The sequence below is a fragment of the Papio anubis genome, chromosome 4 (assembly GCF_008728515.1).
Source record: "Papio anubis isolate 15944 chromosome 4, Panubis1.0, whole genome shotgun sequence".
NCBI classification, from domain to species: domain Eukaryota; kingdom Metazoa; phylum Chordata; class Mammalia; order Primates; family Cercopithecidae; genus Papio; species Papio anubis.
The window spans coordinates 55,775,227-55,795,573 of record NC_044979.1 but is presented as its reverse complement, the minus strand read 5'-3'; the positions used below and the strand labels follow the sequence as shown (position 1 = coordinate 55,795,573).

Genomic DNA, 20,347 nt, shown 5'->3' with positions numbered 1-20,347 from the left:
TCCTGGAATCGGGGACCCCAAGAACCTGCCTTGGTGCTCCACCCTCCTGTGGCCGTGCTGGTATCTAAGGTGCAAGAAAATGTCCCCACTGCTTTTAAGCAGAAGGAGTTTTGCCCCATAGCTACCCTAGCTGGTAATAAGCTGAGTCTCACCTGAAGCCTGCAAGTCATAGAGGCTCACCCAAGATCCTCAATGTAGTAGCTGGGTATTGCTGCTAATTATTCAGGGCCCAAGGGCTCTTCAGTTAGCAGGTGATGAATGCTGCCAGGACTGGGTCCCTTCCTTCAAGGCAGCAGGTTCCCTTCTGGCCCAGGGTGTGTCTAGAAATGTCACTTGGGAGCTAGAACCCAGAATGAGGGCCTTATGACTCTGACTTGTGCCCTATCCTGCCATGGCTGAGCTGGTATCCAAAATGCAAGAGAAAGTCCTCCCCACTCTTCCGTCTCCTCTCCTCTCCTCTCCTCTCCTCTCCTCAAGGGAAAGGAAGGGGTCTCTTTTGGAGCGATGAACTGTGAGGCTTGGGGCTGGTTGAGGGGTGATGCCAGTACTCCCTTGGCTGCTGCAGTTGGTGTCTCAGTATGTCATGTATCCCTCAGTCCACTGTCTCTGGGCCTAGTTGAGCACTAGGATTTGCCTAAGAGTTACAGTCCCTATGGCCTAGACTGCCTTTCAAGTTTACCCGGAGGCATAGCGCACTGTAGCACTCCGTGGTGAGGTTTGCAGAACTCAAGTTCTGACTGCTGGGACTGGCAATTCCCGTGTCTAGGCCTGGGTTAAATGCTCCCTCCGTGGGTGGGCATCAGCTGAGTTTGGTCCAGTTTTCCTCTCTGATCCAACAGGACAGCACTGAGTTCAATGCCTCACAATTGCTGTATTTTCCCTTCCCCAGCGCCCGGAGAGGCTCTCTGCACCATGCTGGAGGGGTGGCACTGGCAATTCAGGATTACTGTTTCTATCTCTTCAGTGACTCAGCCATATGAAGTTAAAACCAGGTACAACGAGTGCTCATCTGATTTTTGGTTCTTATGAAGGTGTTTTTTCTTTTTCTTTTTTTTTTTTCTTTGTGCATTGTGGGGAGGGGGGGTCTTTATTCACATGGAGTGCTGTATGTGATGCCCAGGAAAAGCTCTCAGCGTGGTGTGTGCTTCAGGGTGGCTCGGGCTCCAATCTCTGCTTTCCAGTTTGTCATGGGCTCTCAACTGTACATAGCCTGTGCTCTGCTGGATTGCACCTTCTTAGACACCACGTGAATCCCCATGCACTGCTCCCCTTGCCCCTTACCACCACCAAGCAGCTATTAGACACCTGAGGTCTCTGTCCTGTTAGTGCCATGGGGCGGAAAGGTACGATACCTTTTTTCACCCATAAGGGTGACAGCCAACACTCCTAACAAAATACAGGTGTGCAAGACAAAAGCATTAACACATTTACTTAATTATTTGAGGCAAGGTCTCACTCTGTCTCCCAGGCTGGAACGCAGTGGTGGGATCACAGCTCACTGCAGCCTCAACCTCCCAAGCTCAGTCAATCCTCCCACCTCAGCCTCCCAGGCAGCTGGAACCACAGGCATACACCACCATGCCTGGCCAAGTTTTTGCATTTCTGGTAGAGACATGGGTCCCACTGTGTTGCCCAGGCTGGTCTTGAACTCCTGGCCTTAAGTGATCCTTCCACCTCAGCCTCCCAAAATGCCAGGACTACAGGCATGAGCCACCGTGCCCAGCCTAAAACGTTATGAAGGTGTTTTTTTCCTGTAGATAGTTGTTAACTTGGTGTCCTTGGGTGGGGAACAATGGGTGGAGCCTTCTGTTCCACCATCTTGCTCCACCTCCTCCAATTATGTGTGTTTTGTATGCATATCTGGGCAGTAGGTCATAGATTTGAAGCCTCTCATTTAAACTTTACTGTGTCTGAGAATATTTATCCTTAGGACACTTGTGTGTATATTTGTGCATTGTTACTACAATAATTGCCTCATGGTAATTGAGAGACTGAGAAGAACAAGGAGGTAAGTCATACCATGAGGAGGGTTTAAGCACAAGGGCAAGTTAGAAAAGTACTGAAGGATTTATATTTAAGGGGGAGGCTTATCAGTGGGATATGTCAAGCACATTAAGTTGTTCCTGAGTTTGCAAATATTATTCTCTGGGATTAGGCCATCGGCATTTGCTAATTGGTGCCCATCAAAGTTAGGCTTCTACCCACCCACAGGAACTGAGAGATATCCTCTTTGATGATTATATGTCAAAGGGATAGATCCCAGGTCCTTGAGGAAGACTTTCCTGAGTTGTAAAATTGTCAAGAAGCTTTTATTAAAAAGAAATCTCAAAGGAAGCAGAGAAAGAACTTATAATTCCAAGTTTTCTAAAACAAATGTTCTAAGAAACAAGAAAACCAGAAGTCAGGGCCTAGAGTCAGTAAGAAGCCAGTCTAAAATTCAGTCATGCTGAGGAGAACGTCAGTGCCATCTCAGTCATAAAGTTATGGTAGATGTTGATGTTTAAAAAGCTACACATCAGCAGATTAGTTTTAAACAAATATGAATGTTAGATGTTTACAGCCCTAACTTAGAATCCTCCCCTCCTTGCCCCCCACTCCCTCCAGACCACCCAGTGCATCAGGATACCACAAGATGTCAGTGGTGGTGACTAGGTAAGAATTCTATCCATTCAAGAATCCTTGGGGGGAGACCTGTGCTGCCCTTGTATTTCCTGCTCTCCCAGGGGACTCTGCCTGCCCCAATATAGCTTAAAACTGTATTAGTACCATGTGCTTTCATCAGCTGTGCAAACTTGGACAACTTACTCAACCACCCTGAGCCTTGGTCGCTTCATTTGTAAATAAGCATAGTAAATACATACCACACAGCACTGTATCAGGAGTAAATCTGATCTGTGTATAGCACTTAACACAATGCCTGGCATACGGTAATGACCCAAGAAATGATAACTATCAGTATTTCAGTCAGTTTTCACCTGTGCTATTATATTATTCTCAGAGAATAATGAACATACTATGACACCAAATTAATAAAATACACAGAAAAGCAGAAGAAAATAAGTTAAAAGAATTATGGCTTAAATCTATTGAAATTAAAGCAGAAGAAACTATCAATGAGGCAGTAGCTACTTCCAAAGTGCCATGCCCTATCCTCCGCAACTTTACCCAATTTTCTGCCCAACTTTCCAAGTCCTGTTCCCTCAAACTTAAAATATTTTCCCACACAGATCTCACATCTTCATGTTATTCAGCCCAAGGGTGTAATGCAATTTTTAAAATTACAAGTTTTTGTTGTATTTTCTTTTCCTATTTATCACTTGCAGCATTTTACTCCCCCCCCCAAAAAAAAACCCATGTGGGAGTTAATTGACTTTTCAGGAATCCCGTGCAAAATTCTCCCTCAAAACACTCTCCTTTGTTTGTGTCTTGGAAGCAACTCCAGAGTTTTCAGGACTTGGATTCTGCTTTAGAATTGTGCTCAGACTGTCTCCATAAGAGTGGTCCGTTTCCTCATCCAATGAGCTCTGCCTGTTTGTCTGTGTGACACTCCAGTGGAAGGAAGCCAAGAGCCTATAGTAGCGATCCTGGGGAAAATTTCAGCAGCTGGGGCCATGTAATTTAAAACCTCTGAAAAGTGTGCTGCAGTCCGTGCACAGCATTAGTATAACGTGAGGGCTGAATGCAGCCCGTTCTCTGGAGAACTTCCTCACACACCGCAGCAAAGAGAAGACTAAAAGACAAACCTGGGTGCAGCCGGAGAGGTCCAGATAGATGAGCTTGTGGCATCCATTCCCCAAGTTCAGGTACTGTAAGCCTTTATCTGTGAACCCTCTGCAATAAGCCAAACTAAGATTCTGTAAGTTGTGGAAGTGCCTGAAAAGGCAAGGCAAGAAAGAGAGCAAGGAAAGTATTATACTTCAGTTGTTCTCTCAAATCTTTCTTAAGCCACTATGACAAAGAAAACTGTAAATTCAACTCTTCTTCTTGCAGATGTTCAACGTTTAACTTTACTGTTAACTCTCTACTTGTTAATTAAAGGAGACTACAGTAACACATAATTGTAATACATTTCAAGTGAAAGTACTAATAATGCAATAATCTTTGCCTAGATTTTTAAGAAAGTTGACTGGGATAAAGCTTTTTTGGTGTGTGTGAGGTGGGGGAGGCAACCACATTGTTTGGAAGTGAAACCAAATTTGCAGAGTTTATTGTTGCTTTTAGGTTTTATCTCTGGAGTACCAAAATAATGTGCAAAATATATAGAAGGACAAATCCTTGGTAAACATTTAAATGGAGACTGTTACAGGAGAGTGAGGATTTGGGACAGAAGGCAAAATTGAATATAACCATGCTCTTAAAATAGATCTGATAAGCAAATGATTTTTAAAAATAGGTTTAAATATGCATGATTTTGTAACAGTTTCATTATTATAGTTAAAGAAAGACTAATTGATATGCAGAGTTTAAGCATGGATTAAGAAGACCAGTTTGCAAATAAGTGGGCAACACATGAGAAGAGTTAAAAGCAACATCAGAGACTATAAATCTCGCTGGAGTTGAAATAGATTAAATATGGTATTACCACAATGACCAAAATGAGAGCTTCCAGAAAAAAGGAGGGTAGTTAGGATGAGCCTGTACTACCATGTGAGGGCTCGCAGTTTGAGGACACTCTGTGGACAATTTTCCAAGCCCTCCGAAGCCTGGCACTTTTTTTTTTTTTTTTGAGACGGAGTTTCACTCTTGTTGCCCAGGCTGGAGTGCAATGGTGAGATCTCGGCTCACTGCAACCTCCTCCCTGCTTTCCCCAACCCCCTGGTTCAAGCGATTCTCCTGCCTCAGCCTCCCAAGTAGCTGTGATTACAGGTGCGTGCCAACATGTCTGGCTAATTTTTGTATTTTTAGTAGAGACGGGGTTTCGCCATGTTGACCAGGCTGGCCTCGAACTCCTGACCTCAGGTGATCCACCCACCTCGGCCTCCCAAAGTGCTAGGATTACAGGCGTAAGCCACCGTGCCTGGAAAGCCTGGTACTTTTTAAGAGGTCAAGGACTCCCACTACTGCCTGGTCTTCTAATAGAATTAGCAATCATGCTCTTAGTTTGTGATCTGCAACAGCTTAATAGCAAATTACAAAGCAAAAAGAATGAAAAGTGAGGAGAAAATGCTTCTCTGCCTCTCAAAATCACACAGGTGAATAAAGTTTACCTTCCCATAAATGGGAACTAAGATATACAAGCACTGACCATTAATCAGATTTTGGAAAGCACATCTATACGATATAATGATTTGCATTCCATAGCAAATTACTTGATTCAGAACACAAGTCCCGATCTGGGAATGGCTGTGTACGTGAGATTCGACAGAGCGAGGGGGAAGGTTTCGAATTCACCAGTGACTAGGTGGGCAGGGCCTGAAGGAGAAAGTAGTGCTAATATCCCAAAGACACGCCTCCTCTCTTGGGGCTGTGGAGTGGACTGAGCTGTGCTAAAGTTTTAGAAATGTGTTATCTTCCTCTCCCTTGAGTACACCCTGTTATTCAACTGAGTACAATTTTCTTGGGGTAGGGAGAGGCGCACCAGGGTGTCATTTCTAGCAATCCTTCAGCTCCATAATCTGTAGAAAGGAGTTGTGAGGCAGGCAGCATGACACAATGCAAAATACACAAGGTTTCTGAATCCAGCCAAATGTAAATCCAAGCCCTGAAACTTAACTGCAACCTCCCTAACCTCTCAGAGATTGTTTTCTCATTTGTTAAGTGGAGATTAAAACACTATCTTTTTTTTTTTTTTTTTTTTTTTTACGCTGATCAACTGTGGGGCCTCCAGCTTTCCTGAACCTCAGTTTTCTCATCTGGAACATGGATGTAATCTGATCTGCTTGTTCCCTTTAAAGGTGTGATGATTAAATGAGAACACAGAAATAACCGTATTATCTTCAGGGTGATTTTAACAATCAAAATCGGCAGGGACATAGTAGAAGATTTAAAACTATATGTAATATTATTGCTACTACTATGTGAAATGACAGTAACACATTAACTATTTTTATGGAGTTTGTATTATTCTTCCATTTAATGAAATGGATACTTACCTCCAAGAGTGGTGCACACAATAATTCCAAGAGTTTGAGGGATTTCACATTGAATCTATATGCCGATCTACACCTATATTCAATTTCTTTAAATCCATGTGATCAGTCAACAAATATCAAAAACGAGAATTGAGCTAGGAGTTCTTAACTTTTAATGTCACAGACACCTTTGGCTTTTGGCAGTCAGCTGAGGTCTCTAGACCCCTTTCTTGGCTTAATGTTTTTAAATGCATAAAATAAAATATATAAGATTACAAAAACAGTCAATTATATTGAAATATATAATTATCAAATTAAAAAATGAGTGGAATAGTAATATATGTGCTTCTTTATTAACATATTAAATAAGATTTTGTGGCAGTTCTAGTAACTGCTGTGATTGTGAAGTATCAGTGATATTTTGAAATATTTATAACAACTGAAATGTGGTAAGAATATATTTTTGATTTATATGAATAAAAATGTCCCAGAGACTGCTAACACTTCTGTAGTTTTTACCTACATTTCAATTACAGCTTAATGAAAGTAGAGATGAGTTTCTTCTATTTTTTTTTTTTTTTTTTTTTGAGATGGAGTCTCACTCTGTTACCCAGGCTGGAGTGCAATGGCGTGATCTTGGCTCACTGCAACCTCCACCTCCCAGACTCAGTGATTCTCCTGCCTCAGCCTCCCAAGTAGCTGGGATTACAGGTACCCGCCACCATGCCTAGCTAATTTTTTTTTGTATTTTTATTAGAGACAGGGTTTCACCATGTTGGCCAGACTGGTCTCAAACTCCTGACCTCAGGTGATCCGCCCACCTCAGCCTCCCAAAGTGCTGGGATTACAGACGTGAGCCACTGTGCCTAGCCGAGATGAGTTTTTTTATATCCCCCATTAAAATTCATGGAGTTCCTGAATTCTATCCCTGATCCTCTTGGGGGAATCCACTGCTCCCCAGCTAAGAACCTCTGGTTTAGATAAAAGAGGCTGTTCATTAGACTAAGTGACTCCTGGACTGAAAGTCCCTGGATAGCTCTTTTCACAGTGGAACCTCATGGGAACCATCAGTTTGAAGACAAAGCTCAGGAATCTTGAGTGGCCCTGTAGGCCTTTCTAGGGATTTACAGTTCTGAAGACTTAAAGCTGCTAGGGACGGGAAAAGTGTCAGTTGACAGCAAAATCACAGGTGGCAAATTTTGTCAATACTGATACTCTTTATTCTGAATTTTGGCAAAGACGCGTGTCCCCTGCATGAGTAAGATCTGATTCATCATTTTCCCAGCCCACAGAACACTTGGTAATTCTAATTCTGCTTTGAGGCAATGTTTACAGCTTGTTTTTATCTTTTTCTAATTATTTGATAACTGTTTCTTATTGGGGGCTGTGAGTTCTCTCTTTGTGATTTATTTATTTTTCTGCTATTACTATAATCTTTAGAGAAATTACAATTATTATAGAAACTACAAATGTTTTTTTCTCCTTTCTTTTGGCTTTTTTCCATTAAAGAATTGAAGTCATTTGTGTTAAATTTCTAACACCTGAAGGACTTACTACTAAGATGAATGGAAAATTATGTATTTAAATAAAAATTTCTCTAAAAAAATCACCAAGACAAGGCCTAGTCTGTAAAAGAGGGAATTTGCATGTGGATTCTTTTGAGTTGAGTGTTGGGTTCTTTGGTTTCACAGAGGCATTTCAAGTAATAGAATTCTGCAGAAAACCTAAATGGAGTGATCTGGCCTTCTATTTACAGGGTAGACCTTGAAGTTGTCCAGTCAAGACAACAGCTTACTCTGTCTGCCCCACTTTGATGGGCACTGGTGAGACTATAGATCATGACAGTCCCTGACAATAAGAAATTTCCAAACCAACTGAAAGATCAGTTCATCTATGTAAAAAACAATTGAATACTACTCCACTATAGCATTTAAGACTCAAAGAGCAGAGATCATAATAGCTTTTCTCAGTACTGTATGCCCAGAACACCTTGCACATACGAGTTGATTAATACATGATGAACAAGTGAATGAATGTTGTTATTAGAATTCAGGCAAAGGAAAAATCACTGTGGATTTCTGGTAGATGGCGAGACTTAAGGTGTGAAGGCTGTGGATTAGCCACGAGAAGGAGAAAGGCACTGCAGCTATAGAGAATGTGAAGCATGCAGCAATCAGATGACTGGAGTTAAGGGCTTCTCTTGGGAAACCTAGGCAGAGAAGTTTGATTGGACAATGTTAATAGAGAGTGAGGGATGAACCTAGACCTTAAGCATGTCAAAGACATGATAAGAAGATTGTTCCAGGATGACACTTCTTGTAGCATGAGACACAGCAGATTGAAGGGAGAAGAGACCAGAGGCAGCACCACCAGGATACTGTGCCAGATGAGGTGCTGAGAGTGCCACCTAGGTTGTGACACTAGGAATAAATAGAAAGTGTTTAATTCTGGAAACATTTAGAGGCAACAAATTTCCTGGAATGGGCATGAGCTTTAGGCAGCCCTCATTTTCAACTTTAGAGAACTGAGCAAGTCCCCAAAGAAGTGAGAAAAAAATATTCAAAAAGCTGGCAAATCACTGTTGCCAAGGACAAACAAATTACATTTTTCTTTTGGCAAGTACTTTTTTTGGAAAGAAATACTAAAGGCAATGAAGAGAGAATGACAGCAGAAACAACCAACATTTCTCTGGTTATTTGCAGTTTCAAGAACATTTTTGCGTATCCAAGCATATTTGAAACAATGGAAAACAGAGCAAAAACAGAATCATTATGAAATATATTTTTATCGTAGATAAGTTAGTATACTTTTTTACATGACAAAAAAATCAGTATCAAGTAGTATCTATTCTGAATATTCTCTCAATGGCAAGAACTAGAAGGAAAAGCCAAACAAAATTCTTATTTTGGGTCCTACTTTTCTATCTATTGCCTACTAAAGGTATAACTTCATTTGTAAAATGAATGTCCCTAAAAATATATGCATAGCTGTCATATTACCTTCAAATCTAAGGAGGAAAAAAAGCTATTTCAATGTATGATTGAAAATAAGTATGTTTTAAGTTAAAAATAATTTGTAATATGATATAAACACACCCCGGGTCAGGCAGAGTGGGTCATGCCTATAACTCCAGCACTTTGGGAAGCTGAGGCAAGAGTACTGCTTGAGGCCATGAGTTTGAGACCAGCCTGGGGAACACAGTGAGATCTTGTCTCTACACAAATTTTTTAAAATTTAGCTGGTTGTGCCCAGAAGTTTGAGGCTGCAGTGAGCTATCATCATACTATATTATAGCCTGAGTGAAAGAACAAGGCCCTGTCTATAAACAAAATGAAACAAAATAAAGGCTCCCAAATCATCTACTTTGTAAGTTCAGATTTTCATCTATGATTTATGGATTGTATAATACTCTTTTTCTATGTTTATGCACATACATACATGTACATATATTCATATATATACACACATATATACACATACTTACATATCACAGTACAGAATGCCTAAAGAGTACTGAGTGGTATTCAATGTTACAGGACTGGAGGACCTTAAGGAATTCCTGAAACAGTGTTAGAGAAACCTCAGGGTCACTGGAGTCAGCTTGCGCCAGCTCATGGGAGTCAATTGTTAGCATCTTTTCCCAACTCCACATTTAGTGACATTGTGTTGATAGCTTAAAATCAGCCATGGTGGAATTATTTACACCACAGAAATCAGTAAACACTAGGAATTTTTGATTCTACTCACCCTTGCCACCAGCCAGTTGTTAAGCATTTACAAGAATGCCGCTGTTCCTAAAATATATTTCCAGAATTACTGCTATAGAGAAGACACGATGCTAATGGAAAGGCATATAGAGATAAAAATGATGAGAGACAACTTTGAAGCAAAGGAATAAAATCGGATCTAAAAATAAAAGGAGATTCTTATGATAAACTCTGAACAAATGGATAGAAGCATTAAGAAGAAAAATGCCTTCCCTAGCTGAGAAAAAATACGTTTTAGTGTTCAAAAGGTTTAAAATGTACCAGGAAAAATTAATTGAAGGAACACAATTAAGGTTGGGAATGTCCTCAGTTTCTCAGAGAAAAGGAAAGTCTTGCAAGCATCTTAGCAGGAAAAAATAGGTTACCAACAAAGGTTACCAACAAAGGAACAAAAAACATCCTAGCTTCAGAATTTCTATAAACTGAAATATCAAAGTTTATTGACCAATATCTAAAACATTAGGGTTTTAAAGATAAAATACAGAACATGATTCAAGAACTATACATGAAGAGAAGTTTCTGTTCATCCTCCAAGATAATAGTCATTTTCAGAGATCAATGGCTAAAATATCTGACTCTCATGCATCTTTACTGTAGAAAGATTTTTAAAATTATATTTCCAGTTATCATCAGATAAATCAAAATCAAGGCTAAAGAATAAGTAAGTTGTGAGAAAAAAGACCATCAATGCATGGCCTAGAGTTAAGACTACATACTCATTATAAATATAATTACAATATTGAGTGCAAACACTACAATTCAATATTAAAAAGAAAGTTAAATGATTAGCAAAAACCACAAATAACATGTGTGTTCATACGGGGGAGTAGGTGTGAAGGAGTGTCAAGTTCAAGGGAGAAGTAGAGGGACAATTGAAATGTATTAGATCATTGTGTAACACAGGAGGAGTCAAAAGTTATTGTTTCATCTTGACTTTGGTAATTAGATAAATACCTGTTAAAGTATGTTTTTAAAAATATGCCAATAGCCGCCAATTAGAACACACAACAGAATGTGAATGTACCTTTTGAATACCTTCAGATATACAAGTAAACATAGTTCACAGAGCAAAAGACAGAAACACTGTGTACAGTGCAGTAACATAAAAATCAAAACATAAAACAAGATGATAAAAATAAAACCATACACTCAATTTTTTTTTCTTGAGATAGGGTCTTACTCTGTCACAGCATAATCACGACTCACTGCAGCCTCAACCTCCATGTTCAAGTGATCCTCCCACCTCAGCCTCCTGAGTAGCTGCGACTACAGGTGAATGCCACCATACCCCACTAATGTTTGTATTTTTTTGTAGAGATGGGGTTTTACCATGTTTCCCAGGCTGGTCTCAAACTCCTGGGCTCCAGCAGTCTGCCCACTTCAGCCTCCCAAACTGCTGGGGTTAGAGCAAACCACCACGCATGGCCCATACACTCAATTTTGACAATAAACATTGATCTTTTAAACTGCTGTCTTAAAAAGGCAAAGAGAATGAATTTAAAAATAGAAGTTAGCTACGTGCTACATATAAAAGATAAACCTAAAATCCCGCATCACAAAGGTTAAAAATACAGAGAAATGTAGTTATTCCACAAAAAGAACAAGCAAAAGAAAACAAAGGTAACTATGTTGATAGCAGTTAAAAACTTCAGGCCGGGCATGGTGGCTCACACCTGTAATCCCAGCACTTTGGGAGGCTGAGGCGGGCAGATCACGAGGTCAGGAGTTCAAGACTGGCCTGGCCAACATGGTGAAACCCTGTTGCTACTAAAAATACAAAAATTAGCCTGGAGTGGTGGCAGGCACCTGTAATCCCAGCTACTCAGGAGGCTGAGGCAGGAGAATCGTTTGAACCCAGAGGCAGAGGTTGCAGTAAGCTGAGATCACTTCATTGCACTCCAGCCTGGGTGACAGGGCGAGACTCCGTCTCAAAACAAAACAAAACAAAATGAATTCAAGGCAAAGAAACATCAACCAGCATAAAGAATATCACTTCATGTGAATAAATGCTATAATCTGTAATGAAACATGATGCTTATTAACCTTTGTTAATAAAGTTGTAAAATAACATCAAAATAAAGAGAAGCTTGATCATAATAGGCAACTAATATATCACTATTATAATAACATATCAAGAATTTATATGTATATACACCCAGAAATTTTGTTCTCTATAAGAAACTCTGGGCCAGGCACAGTGGCTCCTGCCTATAATCCCAGCACTTTGGGAGGCTGAAGTGGGTGGATCACCTGAGGTCAGGAGTTTGAGACCAGCCTGGCCAATGCGATGAAACCCTGTCTCTACTAAAAAATACAAAAATTAGCCCGGTGTTGTGGTACGTGCCTGTAGTCCCAGCTACTTGGGAGGCTGAGGCAGGAAAATCGTTTGAACCCAGGAGGCAGAGGCTACAGTGAACTGAGATAGTACCACTGCACTCCAGCCTGGGTGACAGAGCAAGATTCCATCTCAAAAAAAATAAAAATAAAAAATAAAAGAAGCTCTGTTTTAAGTATCCATGGATGACTTTTGGAAATTAATTATAAACTAGTATACCAAGAAATCTCAATAAATTCCAAAAAGTAGAAATAATTCAGTCCACATTTCTTGACCAGAGTGCCTAATTAAAAGCAGAAGCTCAACTGAAGAAACTTCAACTACTTAGAACCAAAAATTTTGCTCTAAATAATACTGGGTGAAGGCCAGGCATGGTGGCTCCCGCCTGTAATTCCAGCACTTTGGGAGGCCAAGGCGGGTGGATCACTTGAGGTCAAGAGTTTGAGACCAGCCTGGCCAACATGATGAAACTTCGTCTCTACTAAAATTCAAAAATTAGCGGGGTGTGGTGGCACATGCCTGTAATCCCAGTTACTTGGGAGGCTGAGGCAGGAGACCTGCTTGAGCCCGCAAGGCAGAGGTTGCAGTGAGCTGAGGACATGCTGCTGCATTCCAGCCTGGGCTATAGAGGAAGACTCTGTCTCAAAAAAAAAAAATTTTTTTAAATAAATAAATAAATAAATAAACATTACTGAGTGAAAGAGGAAAGCAAATATAGAATAATTGATTTAGAAAGCTAAAACAATACTTATCAAATTACACAAACTTTTCCCAAATTCTTATTTAGAAGTCATTTCATGACCGTATTTTTTTTTTACTTTTAAAAGGAGAGAAATCAAATCATGCAAATGCAAAAATATAAATTAGCTCCAAGTTTAATTATTGGTTTACTGATAAGTATCTAACAACTGGCTTTCCAAAAAAAGTATGCATATAAATGTATGTGCATTAAATTTTATATTTTCCTATTTTGCATATATAAAGGATGTGTAGCATGCAACTTACAAATGATAAAATATACAATATTCTTTACTGTTAATTCCACTTAGTCAATCAATTCTCACACAATGTTTTCATTGACTTTTGTCAATGAAACTCTTACAAATGTAGCCAGCCAACCAATGGTTGAACTTGAAGAATGATTACAGTTCCAATATGAATTATGCTATTAACATTAATAAGACACAAGTGATATATGTCAAAGAGGTATGTCCAAAATCTGCTTGTTAATGATGTGAGTGCCTTCTTTGCTAAATCAAAGAATAGTTTTCAAGTATTGAGAGAATATTTCCTCAATATTTTGTGCTATTTCACAATGTTGTGGCTACAGACATGACCTACTTTTAAATTTAATTTGCTTCATTAATTGTGTTCTCTATCACTTTAAGTCTAAACAATCAACTGAACAATAAATCAAGCCCCGATTTGTAGTGTTTGATGTTTTCCATGGTATAGAATACTTCCATATTGGCCAATTCCAAGCTATCAGTGAGAGGTCACCAAACACGGAGTTGGGAAGAAATGTGCAGTAGCACTCCATTCTGTAGTATTTTCACCGTAGAGATACAATGAACATAAATAACTACAAGAACACAGGTAAAGTAACATGCAGAAAAATATTAGAAAGTAATGAGTTTTAAGTATTTCTTGCCTGTATAAGAATTTTAGGGCTGGGCGCAGTGGCTCATCCCTGTAATCCCAGCACTTTGGGAGGCTGAGGTAGGTGGATCATGAGGTCAGGAGTTCAAGACCAGCCTGACCAATATAGTGAAACCCCGTCTCTACTGAAAATACAAAAAAATTAGCCAGCCATGGTGGTGGGCGCCTGTAATCCCAGCTACTCGGGAGGCTGAGGCAGGAGAATCTCTTTGAACCTGGGAGGCAGAGGTTGCAGTGAACCAAGATTGTGCCACTATACTCCAGTCTGGGCGACAGAGCAAGACTCCATCTCAAAAAGAATAAATAAATAGAAAGAATTTTAGATATGTAAGAAAGAATCACACATCACTTAATAAAAATTTTATTCAATAAATGATGCTGAAATAATTGGTTACTTATTTAACAACATTTAAAATGTAAAACTAGGCTGGGCGCAGTGGCTCATGCCTGTAATTCCAGCACGTTGGGAGGCTGAGGAGGGCGGATCACCTGAGGTCAGGAGTTTCAGGCCAGCCTGACCAACATAGAGAAACCCCTCTCTACTAAAAATACAAAATTAGCCGCGTATGGTGGCACGTGCCTGTAATCCTAGCTACTTGGGAGGCTGAGGCAGGAGAATCGCTTGAACCCGGGAGGCAAATGTTGTGGTGAGCTGAGATCGCGCCATTGCACTCCAGCCTGGGCAACAAGAGCAAAACTCCGTCTCAAAAAAAAAAAAAGTAAAACTATGCTTAGCTTATATACTGCAAAAAACTAGGCCTTGGGCCACATGGGTTGTAGTTTGCTGACCCCTGATTTAGATCATCGCTTCATTCATCTACCAAGATTAATTACAGATTGATTATATATTTAAGTAAAAATACATGAACACAGAAAAATAAGCAAATGTATATTAAATGCCTGACAGGTGGAAGACTCTCTATGTTTAAGAGCGTCAGAAGAAATTTCAAAGGGAAAGCTTTATAGATTTGACTAAAAAACTGTGGCAGCTTAATTAGTGGGATAAATAGAAAATATGGTGCCACTCCTTAAGCTGGCACATTTGCAGAAAATGGTTAGAGTCAGAAGATAAAGAAAATTATCACCCAGAATTTTCTGTGTAAGCTTTTCTAAATGTCTGATCACTGTTATTTTTCAAAGGAACTTTAAAAAGCTATGTTCTCAAAAATAGTTCATTCTTTCACAATAGTTTAAGAAATGTTTTCCCAAAGTCAAATTTGAATCTCTCCTAGTGTGATCATATACCCTTCCTGACTGGCCTTATTATAATGAAAATAAAGAATAATTGGGCCAGGCATGGCGGCTCATGCCAGCACTTTGGGAGGCCCAAGTGGGCAGATCACTTGAGCCCAGGAGTTTGAGACCAGCCTGGGCAACATGGTGAAACCCCATCTCTACAGAAAAATACAAAAACTAGATGGGCATGGTGGCATGCTCCTGTAGTCCCAGCTACTCAGGAAGCTGAGGTTGGAGAATTGTTTGAACCCAGGAGACTGAGGCTGCCGTGAGCCATGATTGTGCCACTGCACTGCAGCCTGGGTGACAGAGTAAGACCCTGTTTGAAAACAAACTAAAAAGAAAAATTTTTGATGAATTTGAATATTCTGTCAACTTTTTAGTTATTCTGTCCCTTCTCCTCCAAAAAAGAGAAGCAATATTCATGTCCAACGTTGTCAACACTCCATAAACAGTAAAAAACAACCAGTGTCAAGCTCCTTGGAGGTGGTGGGAATCTCAACAGGTAGCCAGAGCATGGGAACAGGGATCTGGGACAAATGTGTTCAAAGTTTGGTAATCAGGATGTTGGCATTCTATTATAAAGAGGTCCGCTGGGTGCGGTGGCTCACGCCTGTAATTCCAGCACTTTGGGAGGCCCAGGCGGGTGGATCACCTGAAGTCAGGAGTTTGAGACCAGCCTGACCAACATGGAGAAACCCCGCCTCTACTAAAAATACAAAAATGAGCCAGGCGTGGTGGTGGGCACCTGTAATCCCAACTACTTGGGAGGCTGAGGCAGCAGAATTGCTTGAACCCGGGAGGCGGAGGTTGCCATGAGCTGAGATCATGCCACTGCACTCCAGCCTGGGCGACAGAGCAAGACTCTGTCTCAAAAAAAAAAAAAGGTCCCAGACACCAGACTGGAATGTAAGAGTCAGAGAGCTCAAATGCCCAGGATGGGGGACCAGAAAGAAACAGGCAAGGTGTAACTCAAGCTACTGGGCACACTGCTGTAAGAGTGACAAAAATGCTAGTCAAGGCAGACCAGTTTAGGCACTAGCTTAGGGACTTGAAAGCAGCACTCCCCTTATAAGAGTAGCAGTGCCACAGTGGTGGGGTGTTGATAAAGGGAGCACTGCCTTTGCAGAATGCTAGAGCAAGCCAGAGACTTTGGGAGCATAATTATTTTCAGTGTCATACAAATAACACCAACATTACCTCGGCAGGAGTCGCATCGTCCTGTTGGTGATAGTTGTGTTAGACAGATTGAGATACAGGACCCCCGGGCAGCCCTCAGAAATGTGTCTCATTGATTCATCCTGCATGAAAAACAGAGGGGAGACGCTTATCAAATTATATCAGGCTTTGCAATTTCCCTATTATCTTTCTATTATCCCTTTTCCTGTTCCAGAAAAAAATACATGCAAGAGTTGCTTTCTTCATATTCTTTATCGGCTATTAGGTTGAAATGAAATTAAATAGAAGCCAATGCTTTTGCTCAAAGCATCATTACTCCCTCCTTTTCCCTTTCCTTGGAAATCAAGTCTCATTCCATCACAATGACACTTCATTAAAATGTGAATCCATGCAAGTTCAACTCTGTCACAAGAAATTTGAGCTCAAATGTCAAAGTGTCAAACACTTCTGACTCTTCCTATGCAGGAAAGCAATTAAAAACTCATCCATTTTAAACTTATTAAAATTATTCTGAAAGACAGGAATAGTAAACACTCTCAACAGTGGAACTTTAGTAACAGTCCATATTTATACACATATACATTTAGACATAGATGTGTGTGTGTGTAATTAAGCTTCTGTGGTTCTGTTAATTAAATATTTTAAATAGCTGAACAGATTTTCAACAGATTTATGGTAAGTTTGAGACGGCTAAAATAAAATATAGGCTACATACCAGTTGGGCAGGAGATTCAATGTTGGGGTTAGGGTGGGGGAGGATCTCAAAGATTCAAGCACCCTTCCCCCAGAAAGCTGAAAACTGAAGTAAGAGAGTAAGTACTGTGACCATGAAATAAGAGAGAGAGAAAAACAGAGGTTTCAATCACAGATCCTACAATGAAATTTACAAGACCAAATGAATTTCAAGCATTGATTGCAACAAGCTGCTTTTTGTACAGGTAACACTATAGAAAATACAATGAGTAGCAACAGGTTTCTATTTAATGATTGATGAATCTCCCCAGGAACATCAACAGGGCACCCAGTTTAAGTATTAGTGGTGTATGCAATGTTTGACACTACCTCAGTCCCGAAAAGAATAGACTGTTGCATCTATCTATCTGGAAGAGATTTAAATCATCACTAGGCTAGAAGATGTGGTTCTGAGAAGAATTCTGTATCAGAAATATGGCCACTCCTAACACCACTAAAGATAGTAAAGGTTTATTTTCAGCAGGATCATTGAGGATTAACATTCCATTCATTACTATTTCCAGTAGTCATGGATTTTTAAAATAATAAAATCCTGCAGGTCAGAGCATCCATCACACTCAGATAGGAATTGGTTGATTTACAGGGGCAGCAAACCATGCCTTAAAGAGAACACAAGATTCTATTTGAAAGCTGTAAATCTATGTGATTCTGCTATAGGAAAGGTTCTATGCACCCATGCTGCATGAGAGGCCAGTGCAGAGCTTTTGATAAACACTAGTCTTAACTATAGTATTCAAGCTGTCAGCATTTTTTCTAGATGCCTCATCACCAAAATGAAGGATTTGAATAGGTGTGGATACACAAAATGTGTACAGTACAATTTTTTCCAAAAAGAATCGAGAGAATAACCATAATGTGTGGCACTGTATTTTAATACAAAGAAAATCTGTCTTTGGAAACGTTCGGCATGCCAATCAAGTATCAAAGTGATTATACACATGTTGAAAGACCTTGGCAAAATGCAAATGAGATGAGGCAAGGAGAGGAGAAAGAGTTGGCTTAAACACCCTCAGAGAGGCAGCCCCAAAGAAGATGAAAATGTGGGGATCAGGAAGAGGAAGATGGAGTAGCTTTATGTACCACAAAGGAATCTGACTTTCTGTTTGAGATGAGGAGGCAATCCATTCTCTACATTTTCCTGTCTAAAGAAGCTTGGACATCCAAACAAAATTAGACCACTCCCATTCTCAGATTGAGATGAGGAGGTAATGCATTCTCTACATTTTCCTGTCTGAAAAAGCTTGAACATCCAAACAAATTTAGATCACTCCCATTCTTAGTACTTAAAAGAACTCAGGATTTAATCCCCAAATGTTTGAACACATAAATGCAAAAACTGAGTACCTACATTGCAGAATGGCTTATGAATTTGTCCTCAATGTACTCAAATCCTTCTGAATGTAATATATTTCATAAGACAAGCTTAGAAATCAAAGCTCTTTGAATGAATGTTACCCAACTCCATAAATGTAAGCCTGTGTCCCAGTCTACGTCTCAAAGGGAAAAACAATAGTAAAATGTAGCTGGATAAAATTATCGGCCCTGTATAATATTAGACTCCAAAATTGGACAAGACTTTGATGTTCACAAATTCAATGCAGATGGCATTGTTTTAACTTCCCTATTAGAGGGCCAAACTCAAAGAATCTGATATTTTACTCAAGTACAGAACTGAAGCTCCCTGAGGACAAGAACTGAAAAATGATTCATTTTTTAATTCCCTCCAACACCTAGCAGAACATATTTAACATAGTAGGTGCTAAAACATCCACAGAAAGAGTAAATCCATTTGACAAACAGGCAGACATCTGGAGAATGTAGTAGTCAAGATTTAAAATCTTTCTTCATGAAGGAGCCCACGTTCACTTTGCTAGTGGAAAAAGAGTGCAACCAGAGAAAGTAGAACATTTTTTCTCTGATATGATCTTTGACATGTCTGTCTATGCCTCCATTTCTTGTGGATGACCCTCAAGGGCACTTTTGAACATAAAGAAACAGCTTATTTGTATTAAAGTACAAGCCACTGAGAAGATGCTTAGTTTCTTTATGGGTGGTTCTTTATGTTCTGCTGGTCAGGGATTAAACAACTAATTTAAATGCTGAATCTGTGTATTGAGGCAAGGAGTGGAGGAGTTCTGAGGGTCTTAACATTTTTCTGTACACATTCTATTTGTGTATAATACCTTCCATGTTTTGAAAAGATGTTTTACTGTGGAAATTAGGGGGATGGATTTCAAGGGGAAAAATTACTAAAGGAGGATTTTCAAAGTGCTCAGTTCTAAAACAGGAGACATATATGTAAACGTAAGTATTATATACAGTGTGAAGTATCTGTGTTGAAGTACTGAGACCATATGTAGCTCAGGAGAGAGAGAAATTAATTCTGTCAGCTGGGCACTGTGTCTCACGCCTGTAATCCCAGCACTTTGGGAGGCCGAGGCGGGTGGATCACTTGAGCTCAGGAGTTCGACACCAGCCTGGCCAACATGGTGAAACCCCATCTCTACAAAAAAAAAAAAAATACAAAAATTAGCCAGGTGCAGTGGCACGTGCCTGTAATCCCATCTACTTGGGTGGCTGAGGCAGGAGAATCACTTGAACCCGGGAGGTGGTGGTTGTAGTGAGCCAAGATGGCGCCACTGCACTCCAGCCTGGACTACAGAGCAAGACTCCATCTCAAAAAAAATAATAATAATAATTAAATTATATTAGAAATTAACTGTCAAAAAGTGAATAGAACTGCATAGGGCTGGGGGTTGAGAGAAAATGAAGAGTGACTGTTAATGGGCATGAGTTCTTTTAGGGGTGAGGGAAATGTTCTGAAGTTGGTTGTGGTGATGGTCACACAACTCTGTAAAAATACAAAACCATGAAATTGTACACTTTAAGTGGGTAAATTTAATCTCAATATAAATATAAATTTATTATATCTCAATAAAGCTGCTTTTTAAAGGTCAATAAAAAAAGAGAATGGGAAGACTCAGTAGAGTTGAAGAGTGTGTTAAAGAATGAACAGGTGTTAGCCAGGATGGGATAGGGGTGGTGGGGAAGGAACGGTAGTCATTTAGGCAGATGGAAAAACACGTTCAAGGACACAATGAAATAGCATGACATGAACAGGGAACTTCCAAGTGGTTCAGTATTGAAACAGAGTAGAAATGTGAAAGAAAAACCTAGAAAGATGAGGCTGTAAAAGTGAGGCTGAGAGGTAGCAGGAAGGGGCCAATTCATGCAGTCTTTTCGCCAGCGAGGAGGGCCTGGCCTTCATGATGGAGCTGGTGCCCCGTGACTGGCATTCCACAGCCAGGCGTTTCCTCCTATTACCTCCTGTCTCCTTAGGGACTTGC

At 40.1% G+C, this 20,347-nt stretch overlaps 3 protein-coding genes across 14 annotated transcripts in view; 2 read left to right on the top strand and 1 right to left on the bottom strand.

The window, feature by feature from the left end:
* Window positions 1–987, top strand: part of FAM185A (family with sequence similarity 185 member A) — a 170,057-nt gene extending 169,070 nt beyond the window's left edge. Inside the window, exon 9 of the mRNA XM_017957029.3 lies at window positions 890–987. Coding sequence (XP_017812518.3) covers window positions 890–967 — 78 coding nt within the window. The 3' untranslated portion in view covers window positions 968–987. The remainder of the gene's footprint in view (window positions 1–889) is intronic.
* FBXL13 (F-box and leucine rich repeat protein 13) overlaps window positions 1–20,347 on the bottom strand; it is a 276,151-nt gene that overhangs the window by 104,556 nt on the left and 151,248 nt on the right. For all 12 annotated transcript variants that reach the window (XR_004183440.1, XR_004183441.1, XM_017957017.3 and 9 more), the window contains 2 exons: window positions 16,269–16,369; window positions 3,744–3,873 (listed from right to left, as the gene is read on the bottom strand). Coding sequence is in view for 10 of the 12 variants with exons in the window: in XM_017957017.3 (XP_017812506.2) it covers window positions 3,744–3,873; window positions 16,269–16,369 (231 nt within the window). In the remaining 2 variants the exon portion in view is untranslated. The remainder of the gene's footprint in view (window positions 1–3,743; window positions 3,874–16,268; window positions 16,370–20,347) is intronic.
* LRRC17 (leucine rich repeat containing 17) overlaps window positions 1,729–20,347 on the top strand; it is a 33,828-nt gene continuing 15,209 nt past the window's right edge. Inside the window, exon 1 of the mRNA XM_003896416.5 lies at window positions 1,729–3,803. The gene's annotated coding sequence lies outside the window, so the exon portion shown is untranslated. The remainder of the gene's footprint in view (window positions 3,804–20,347) is intronic.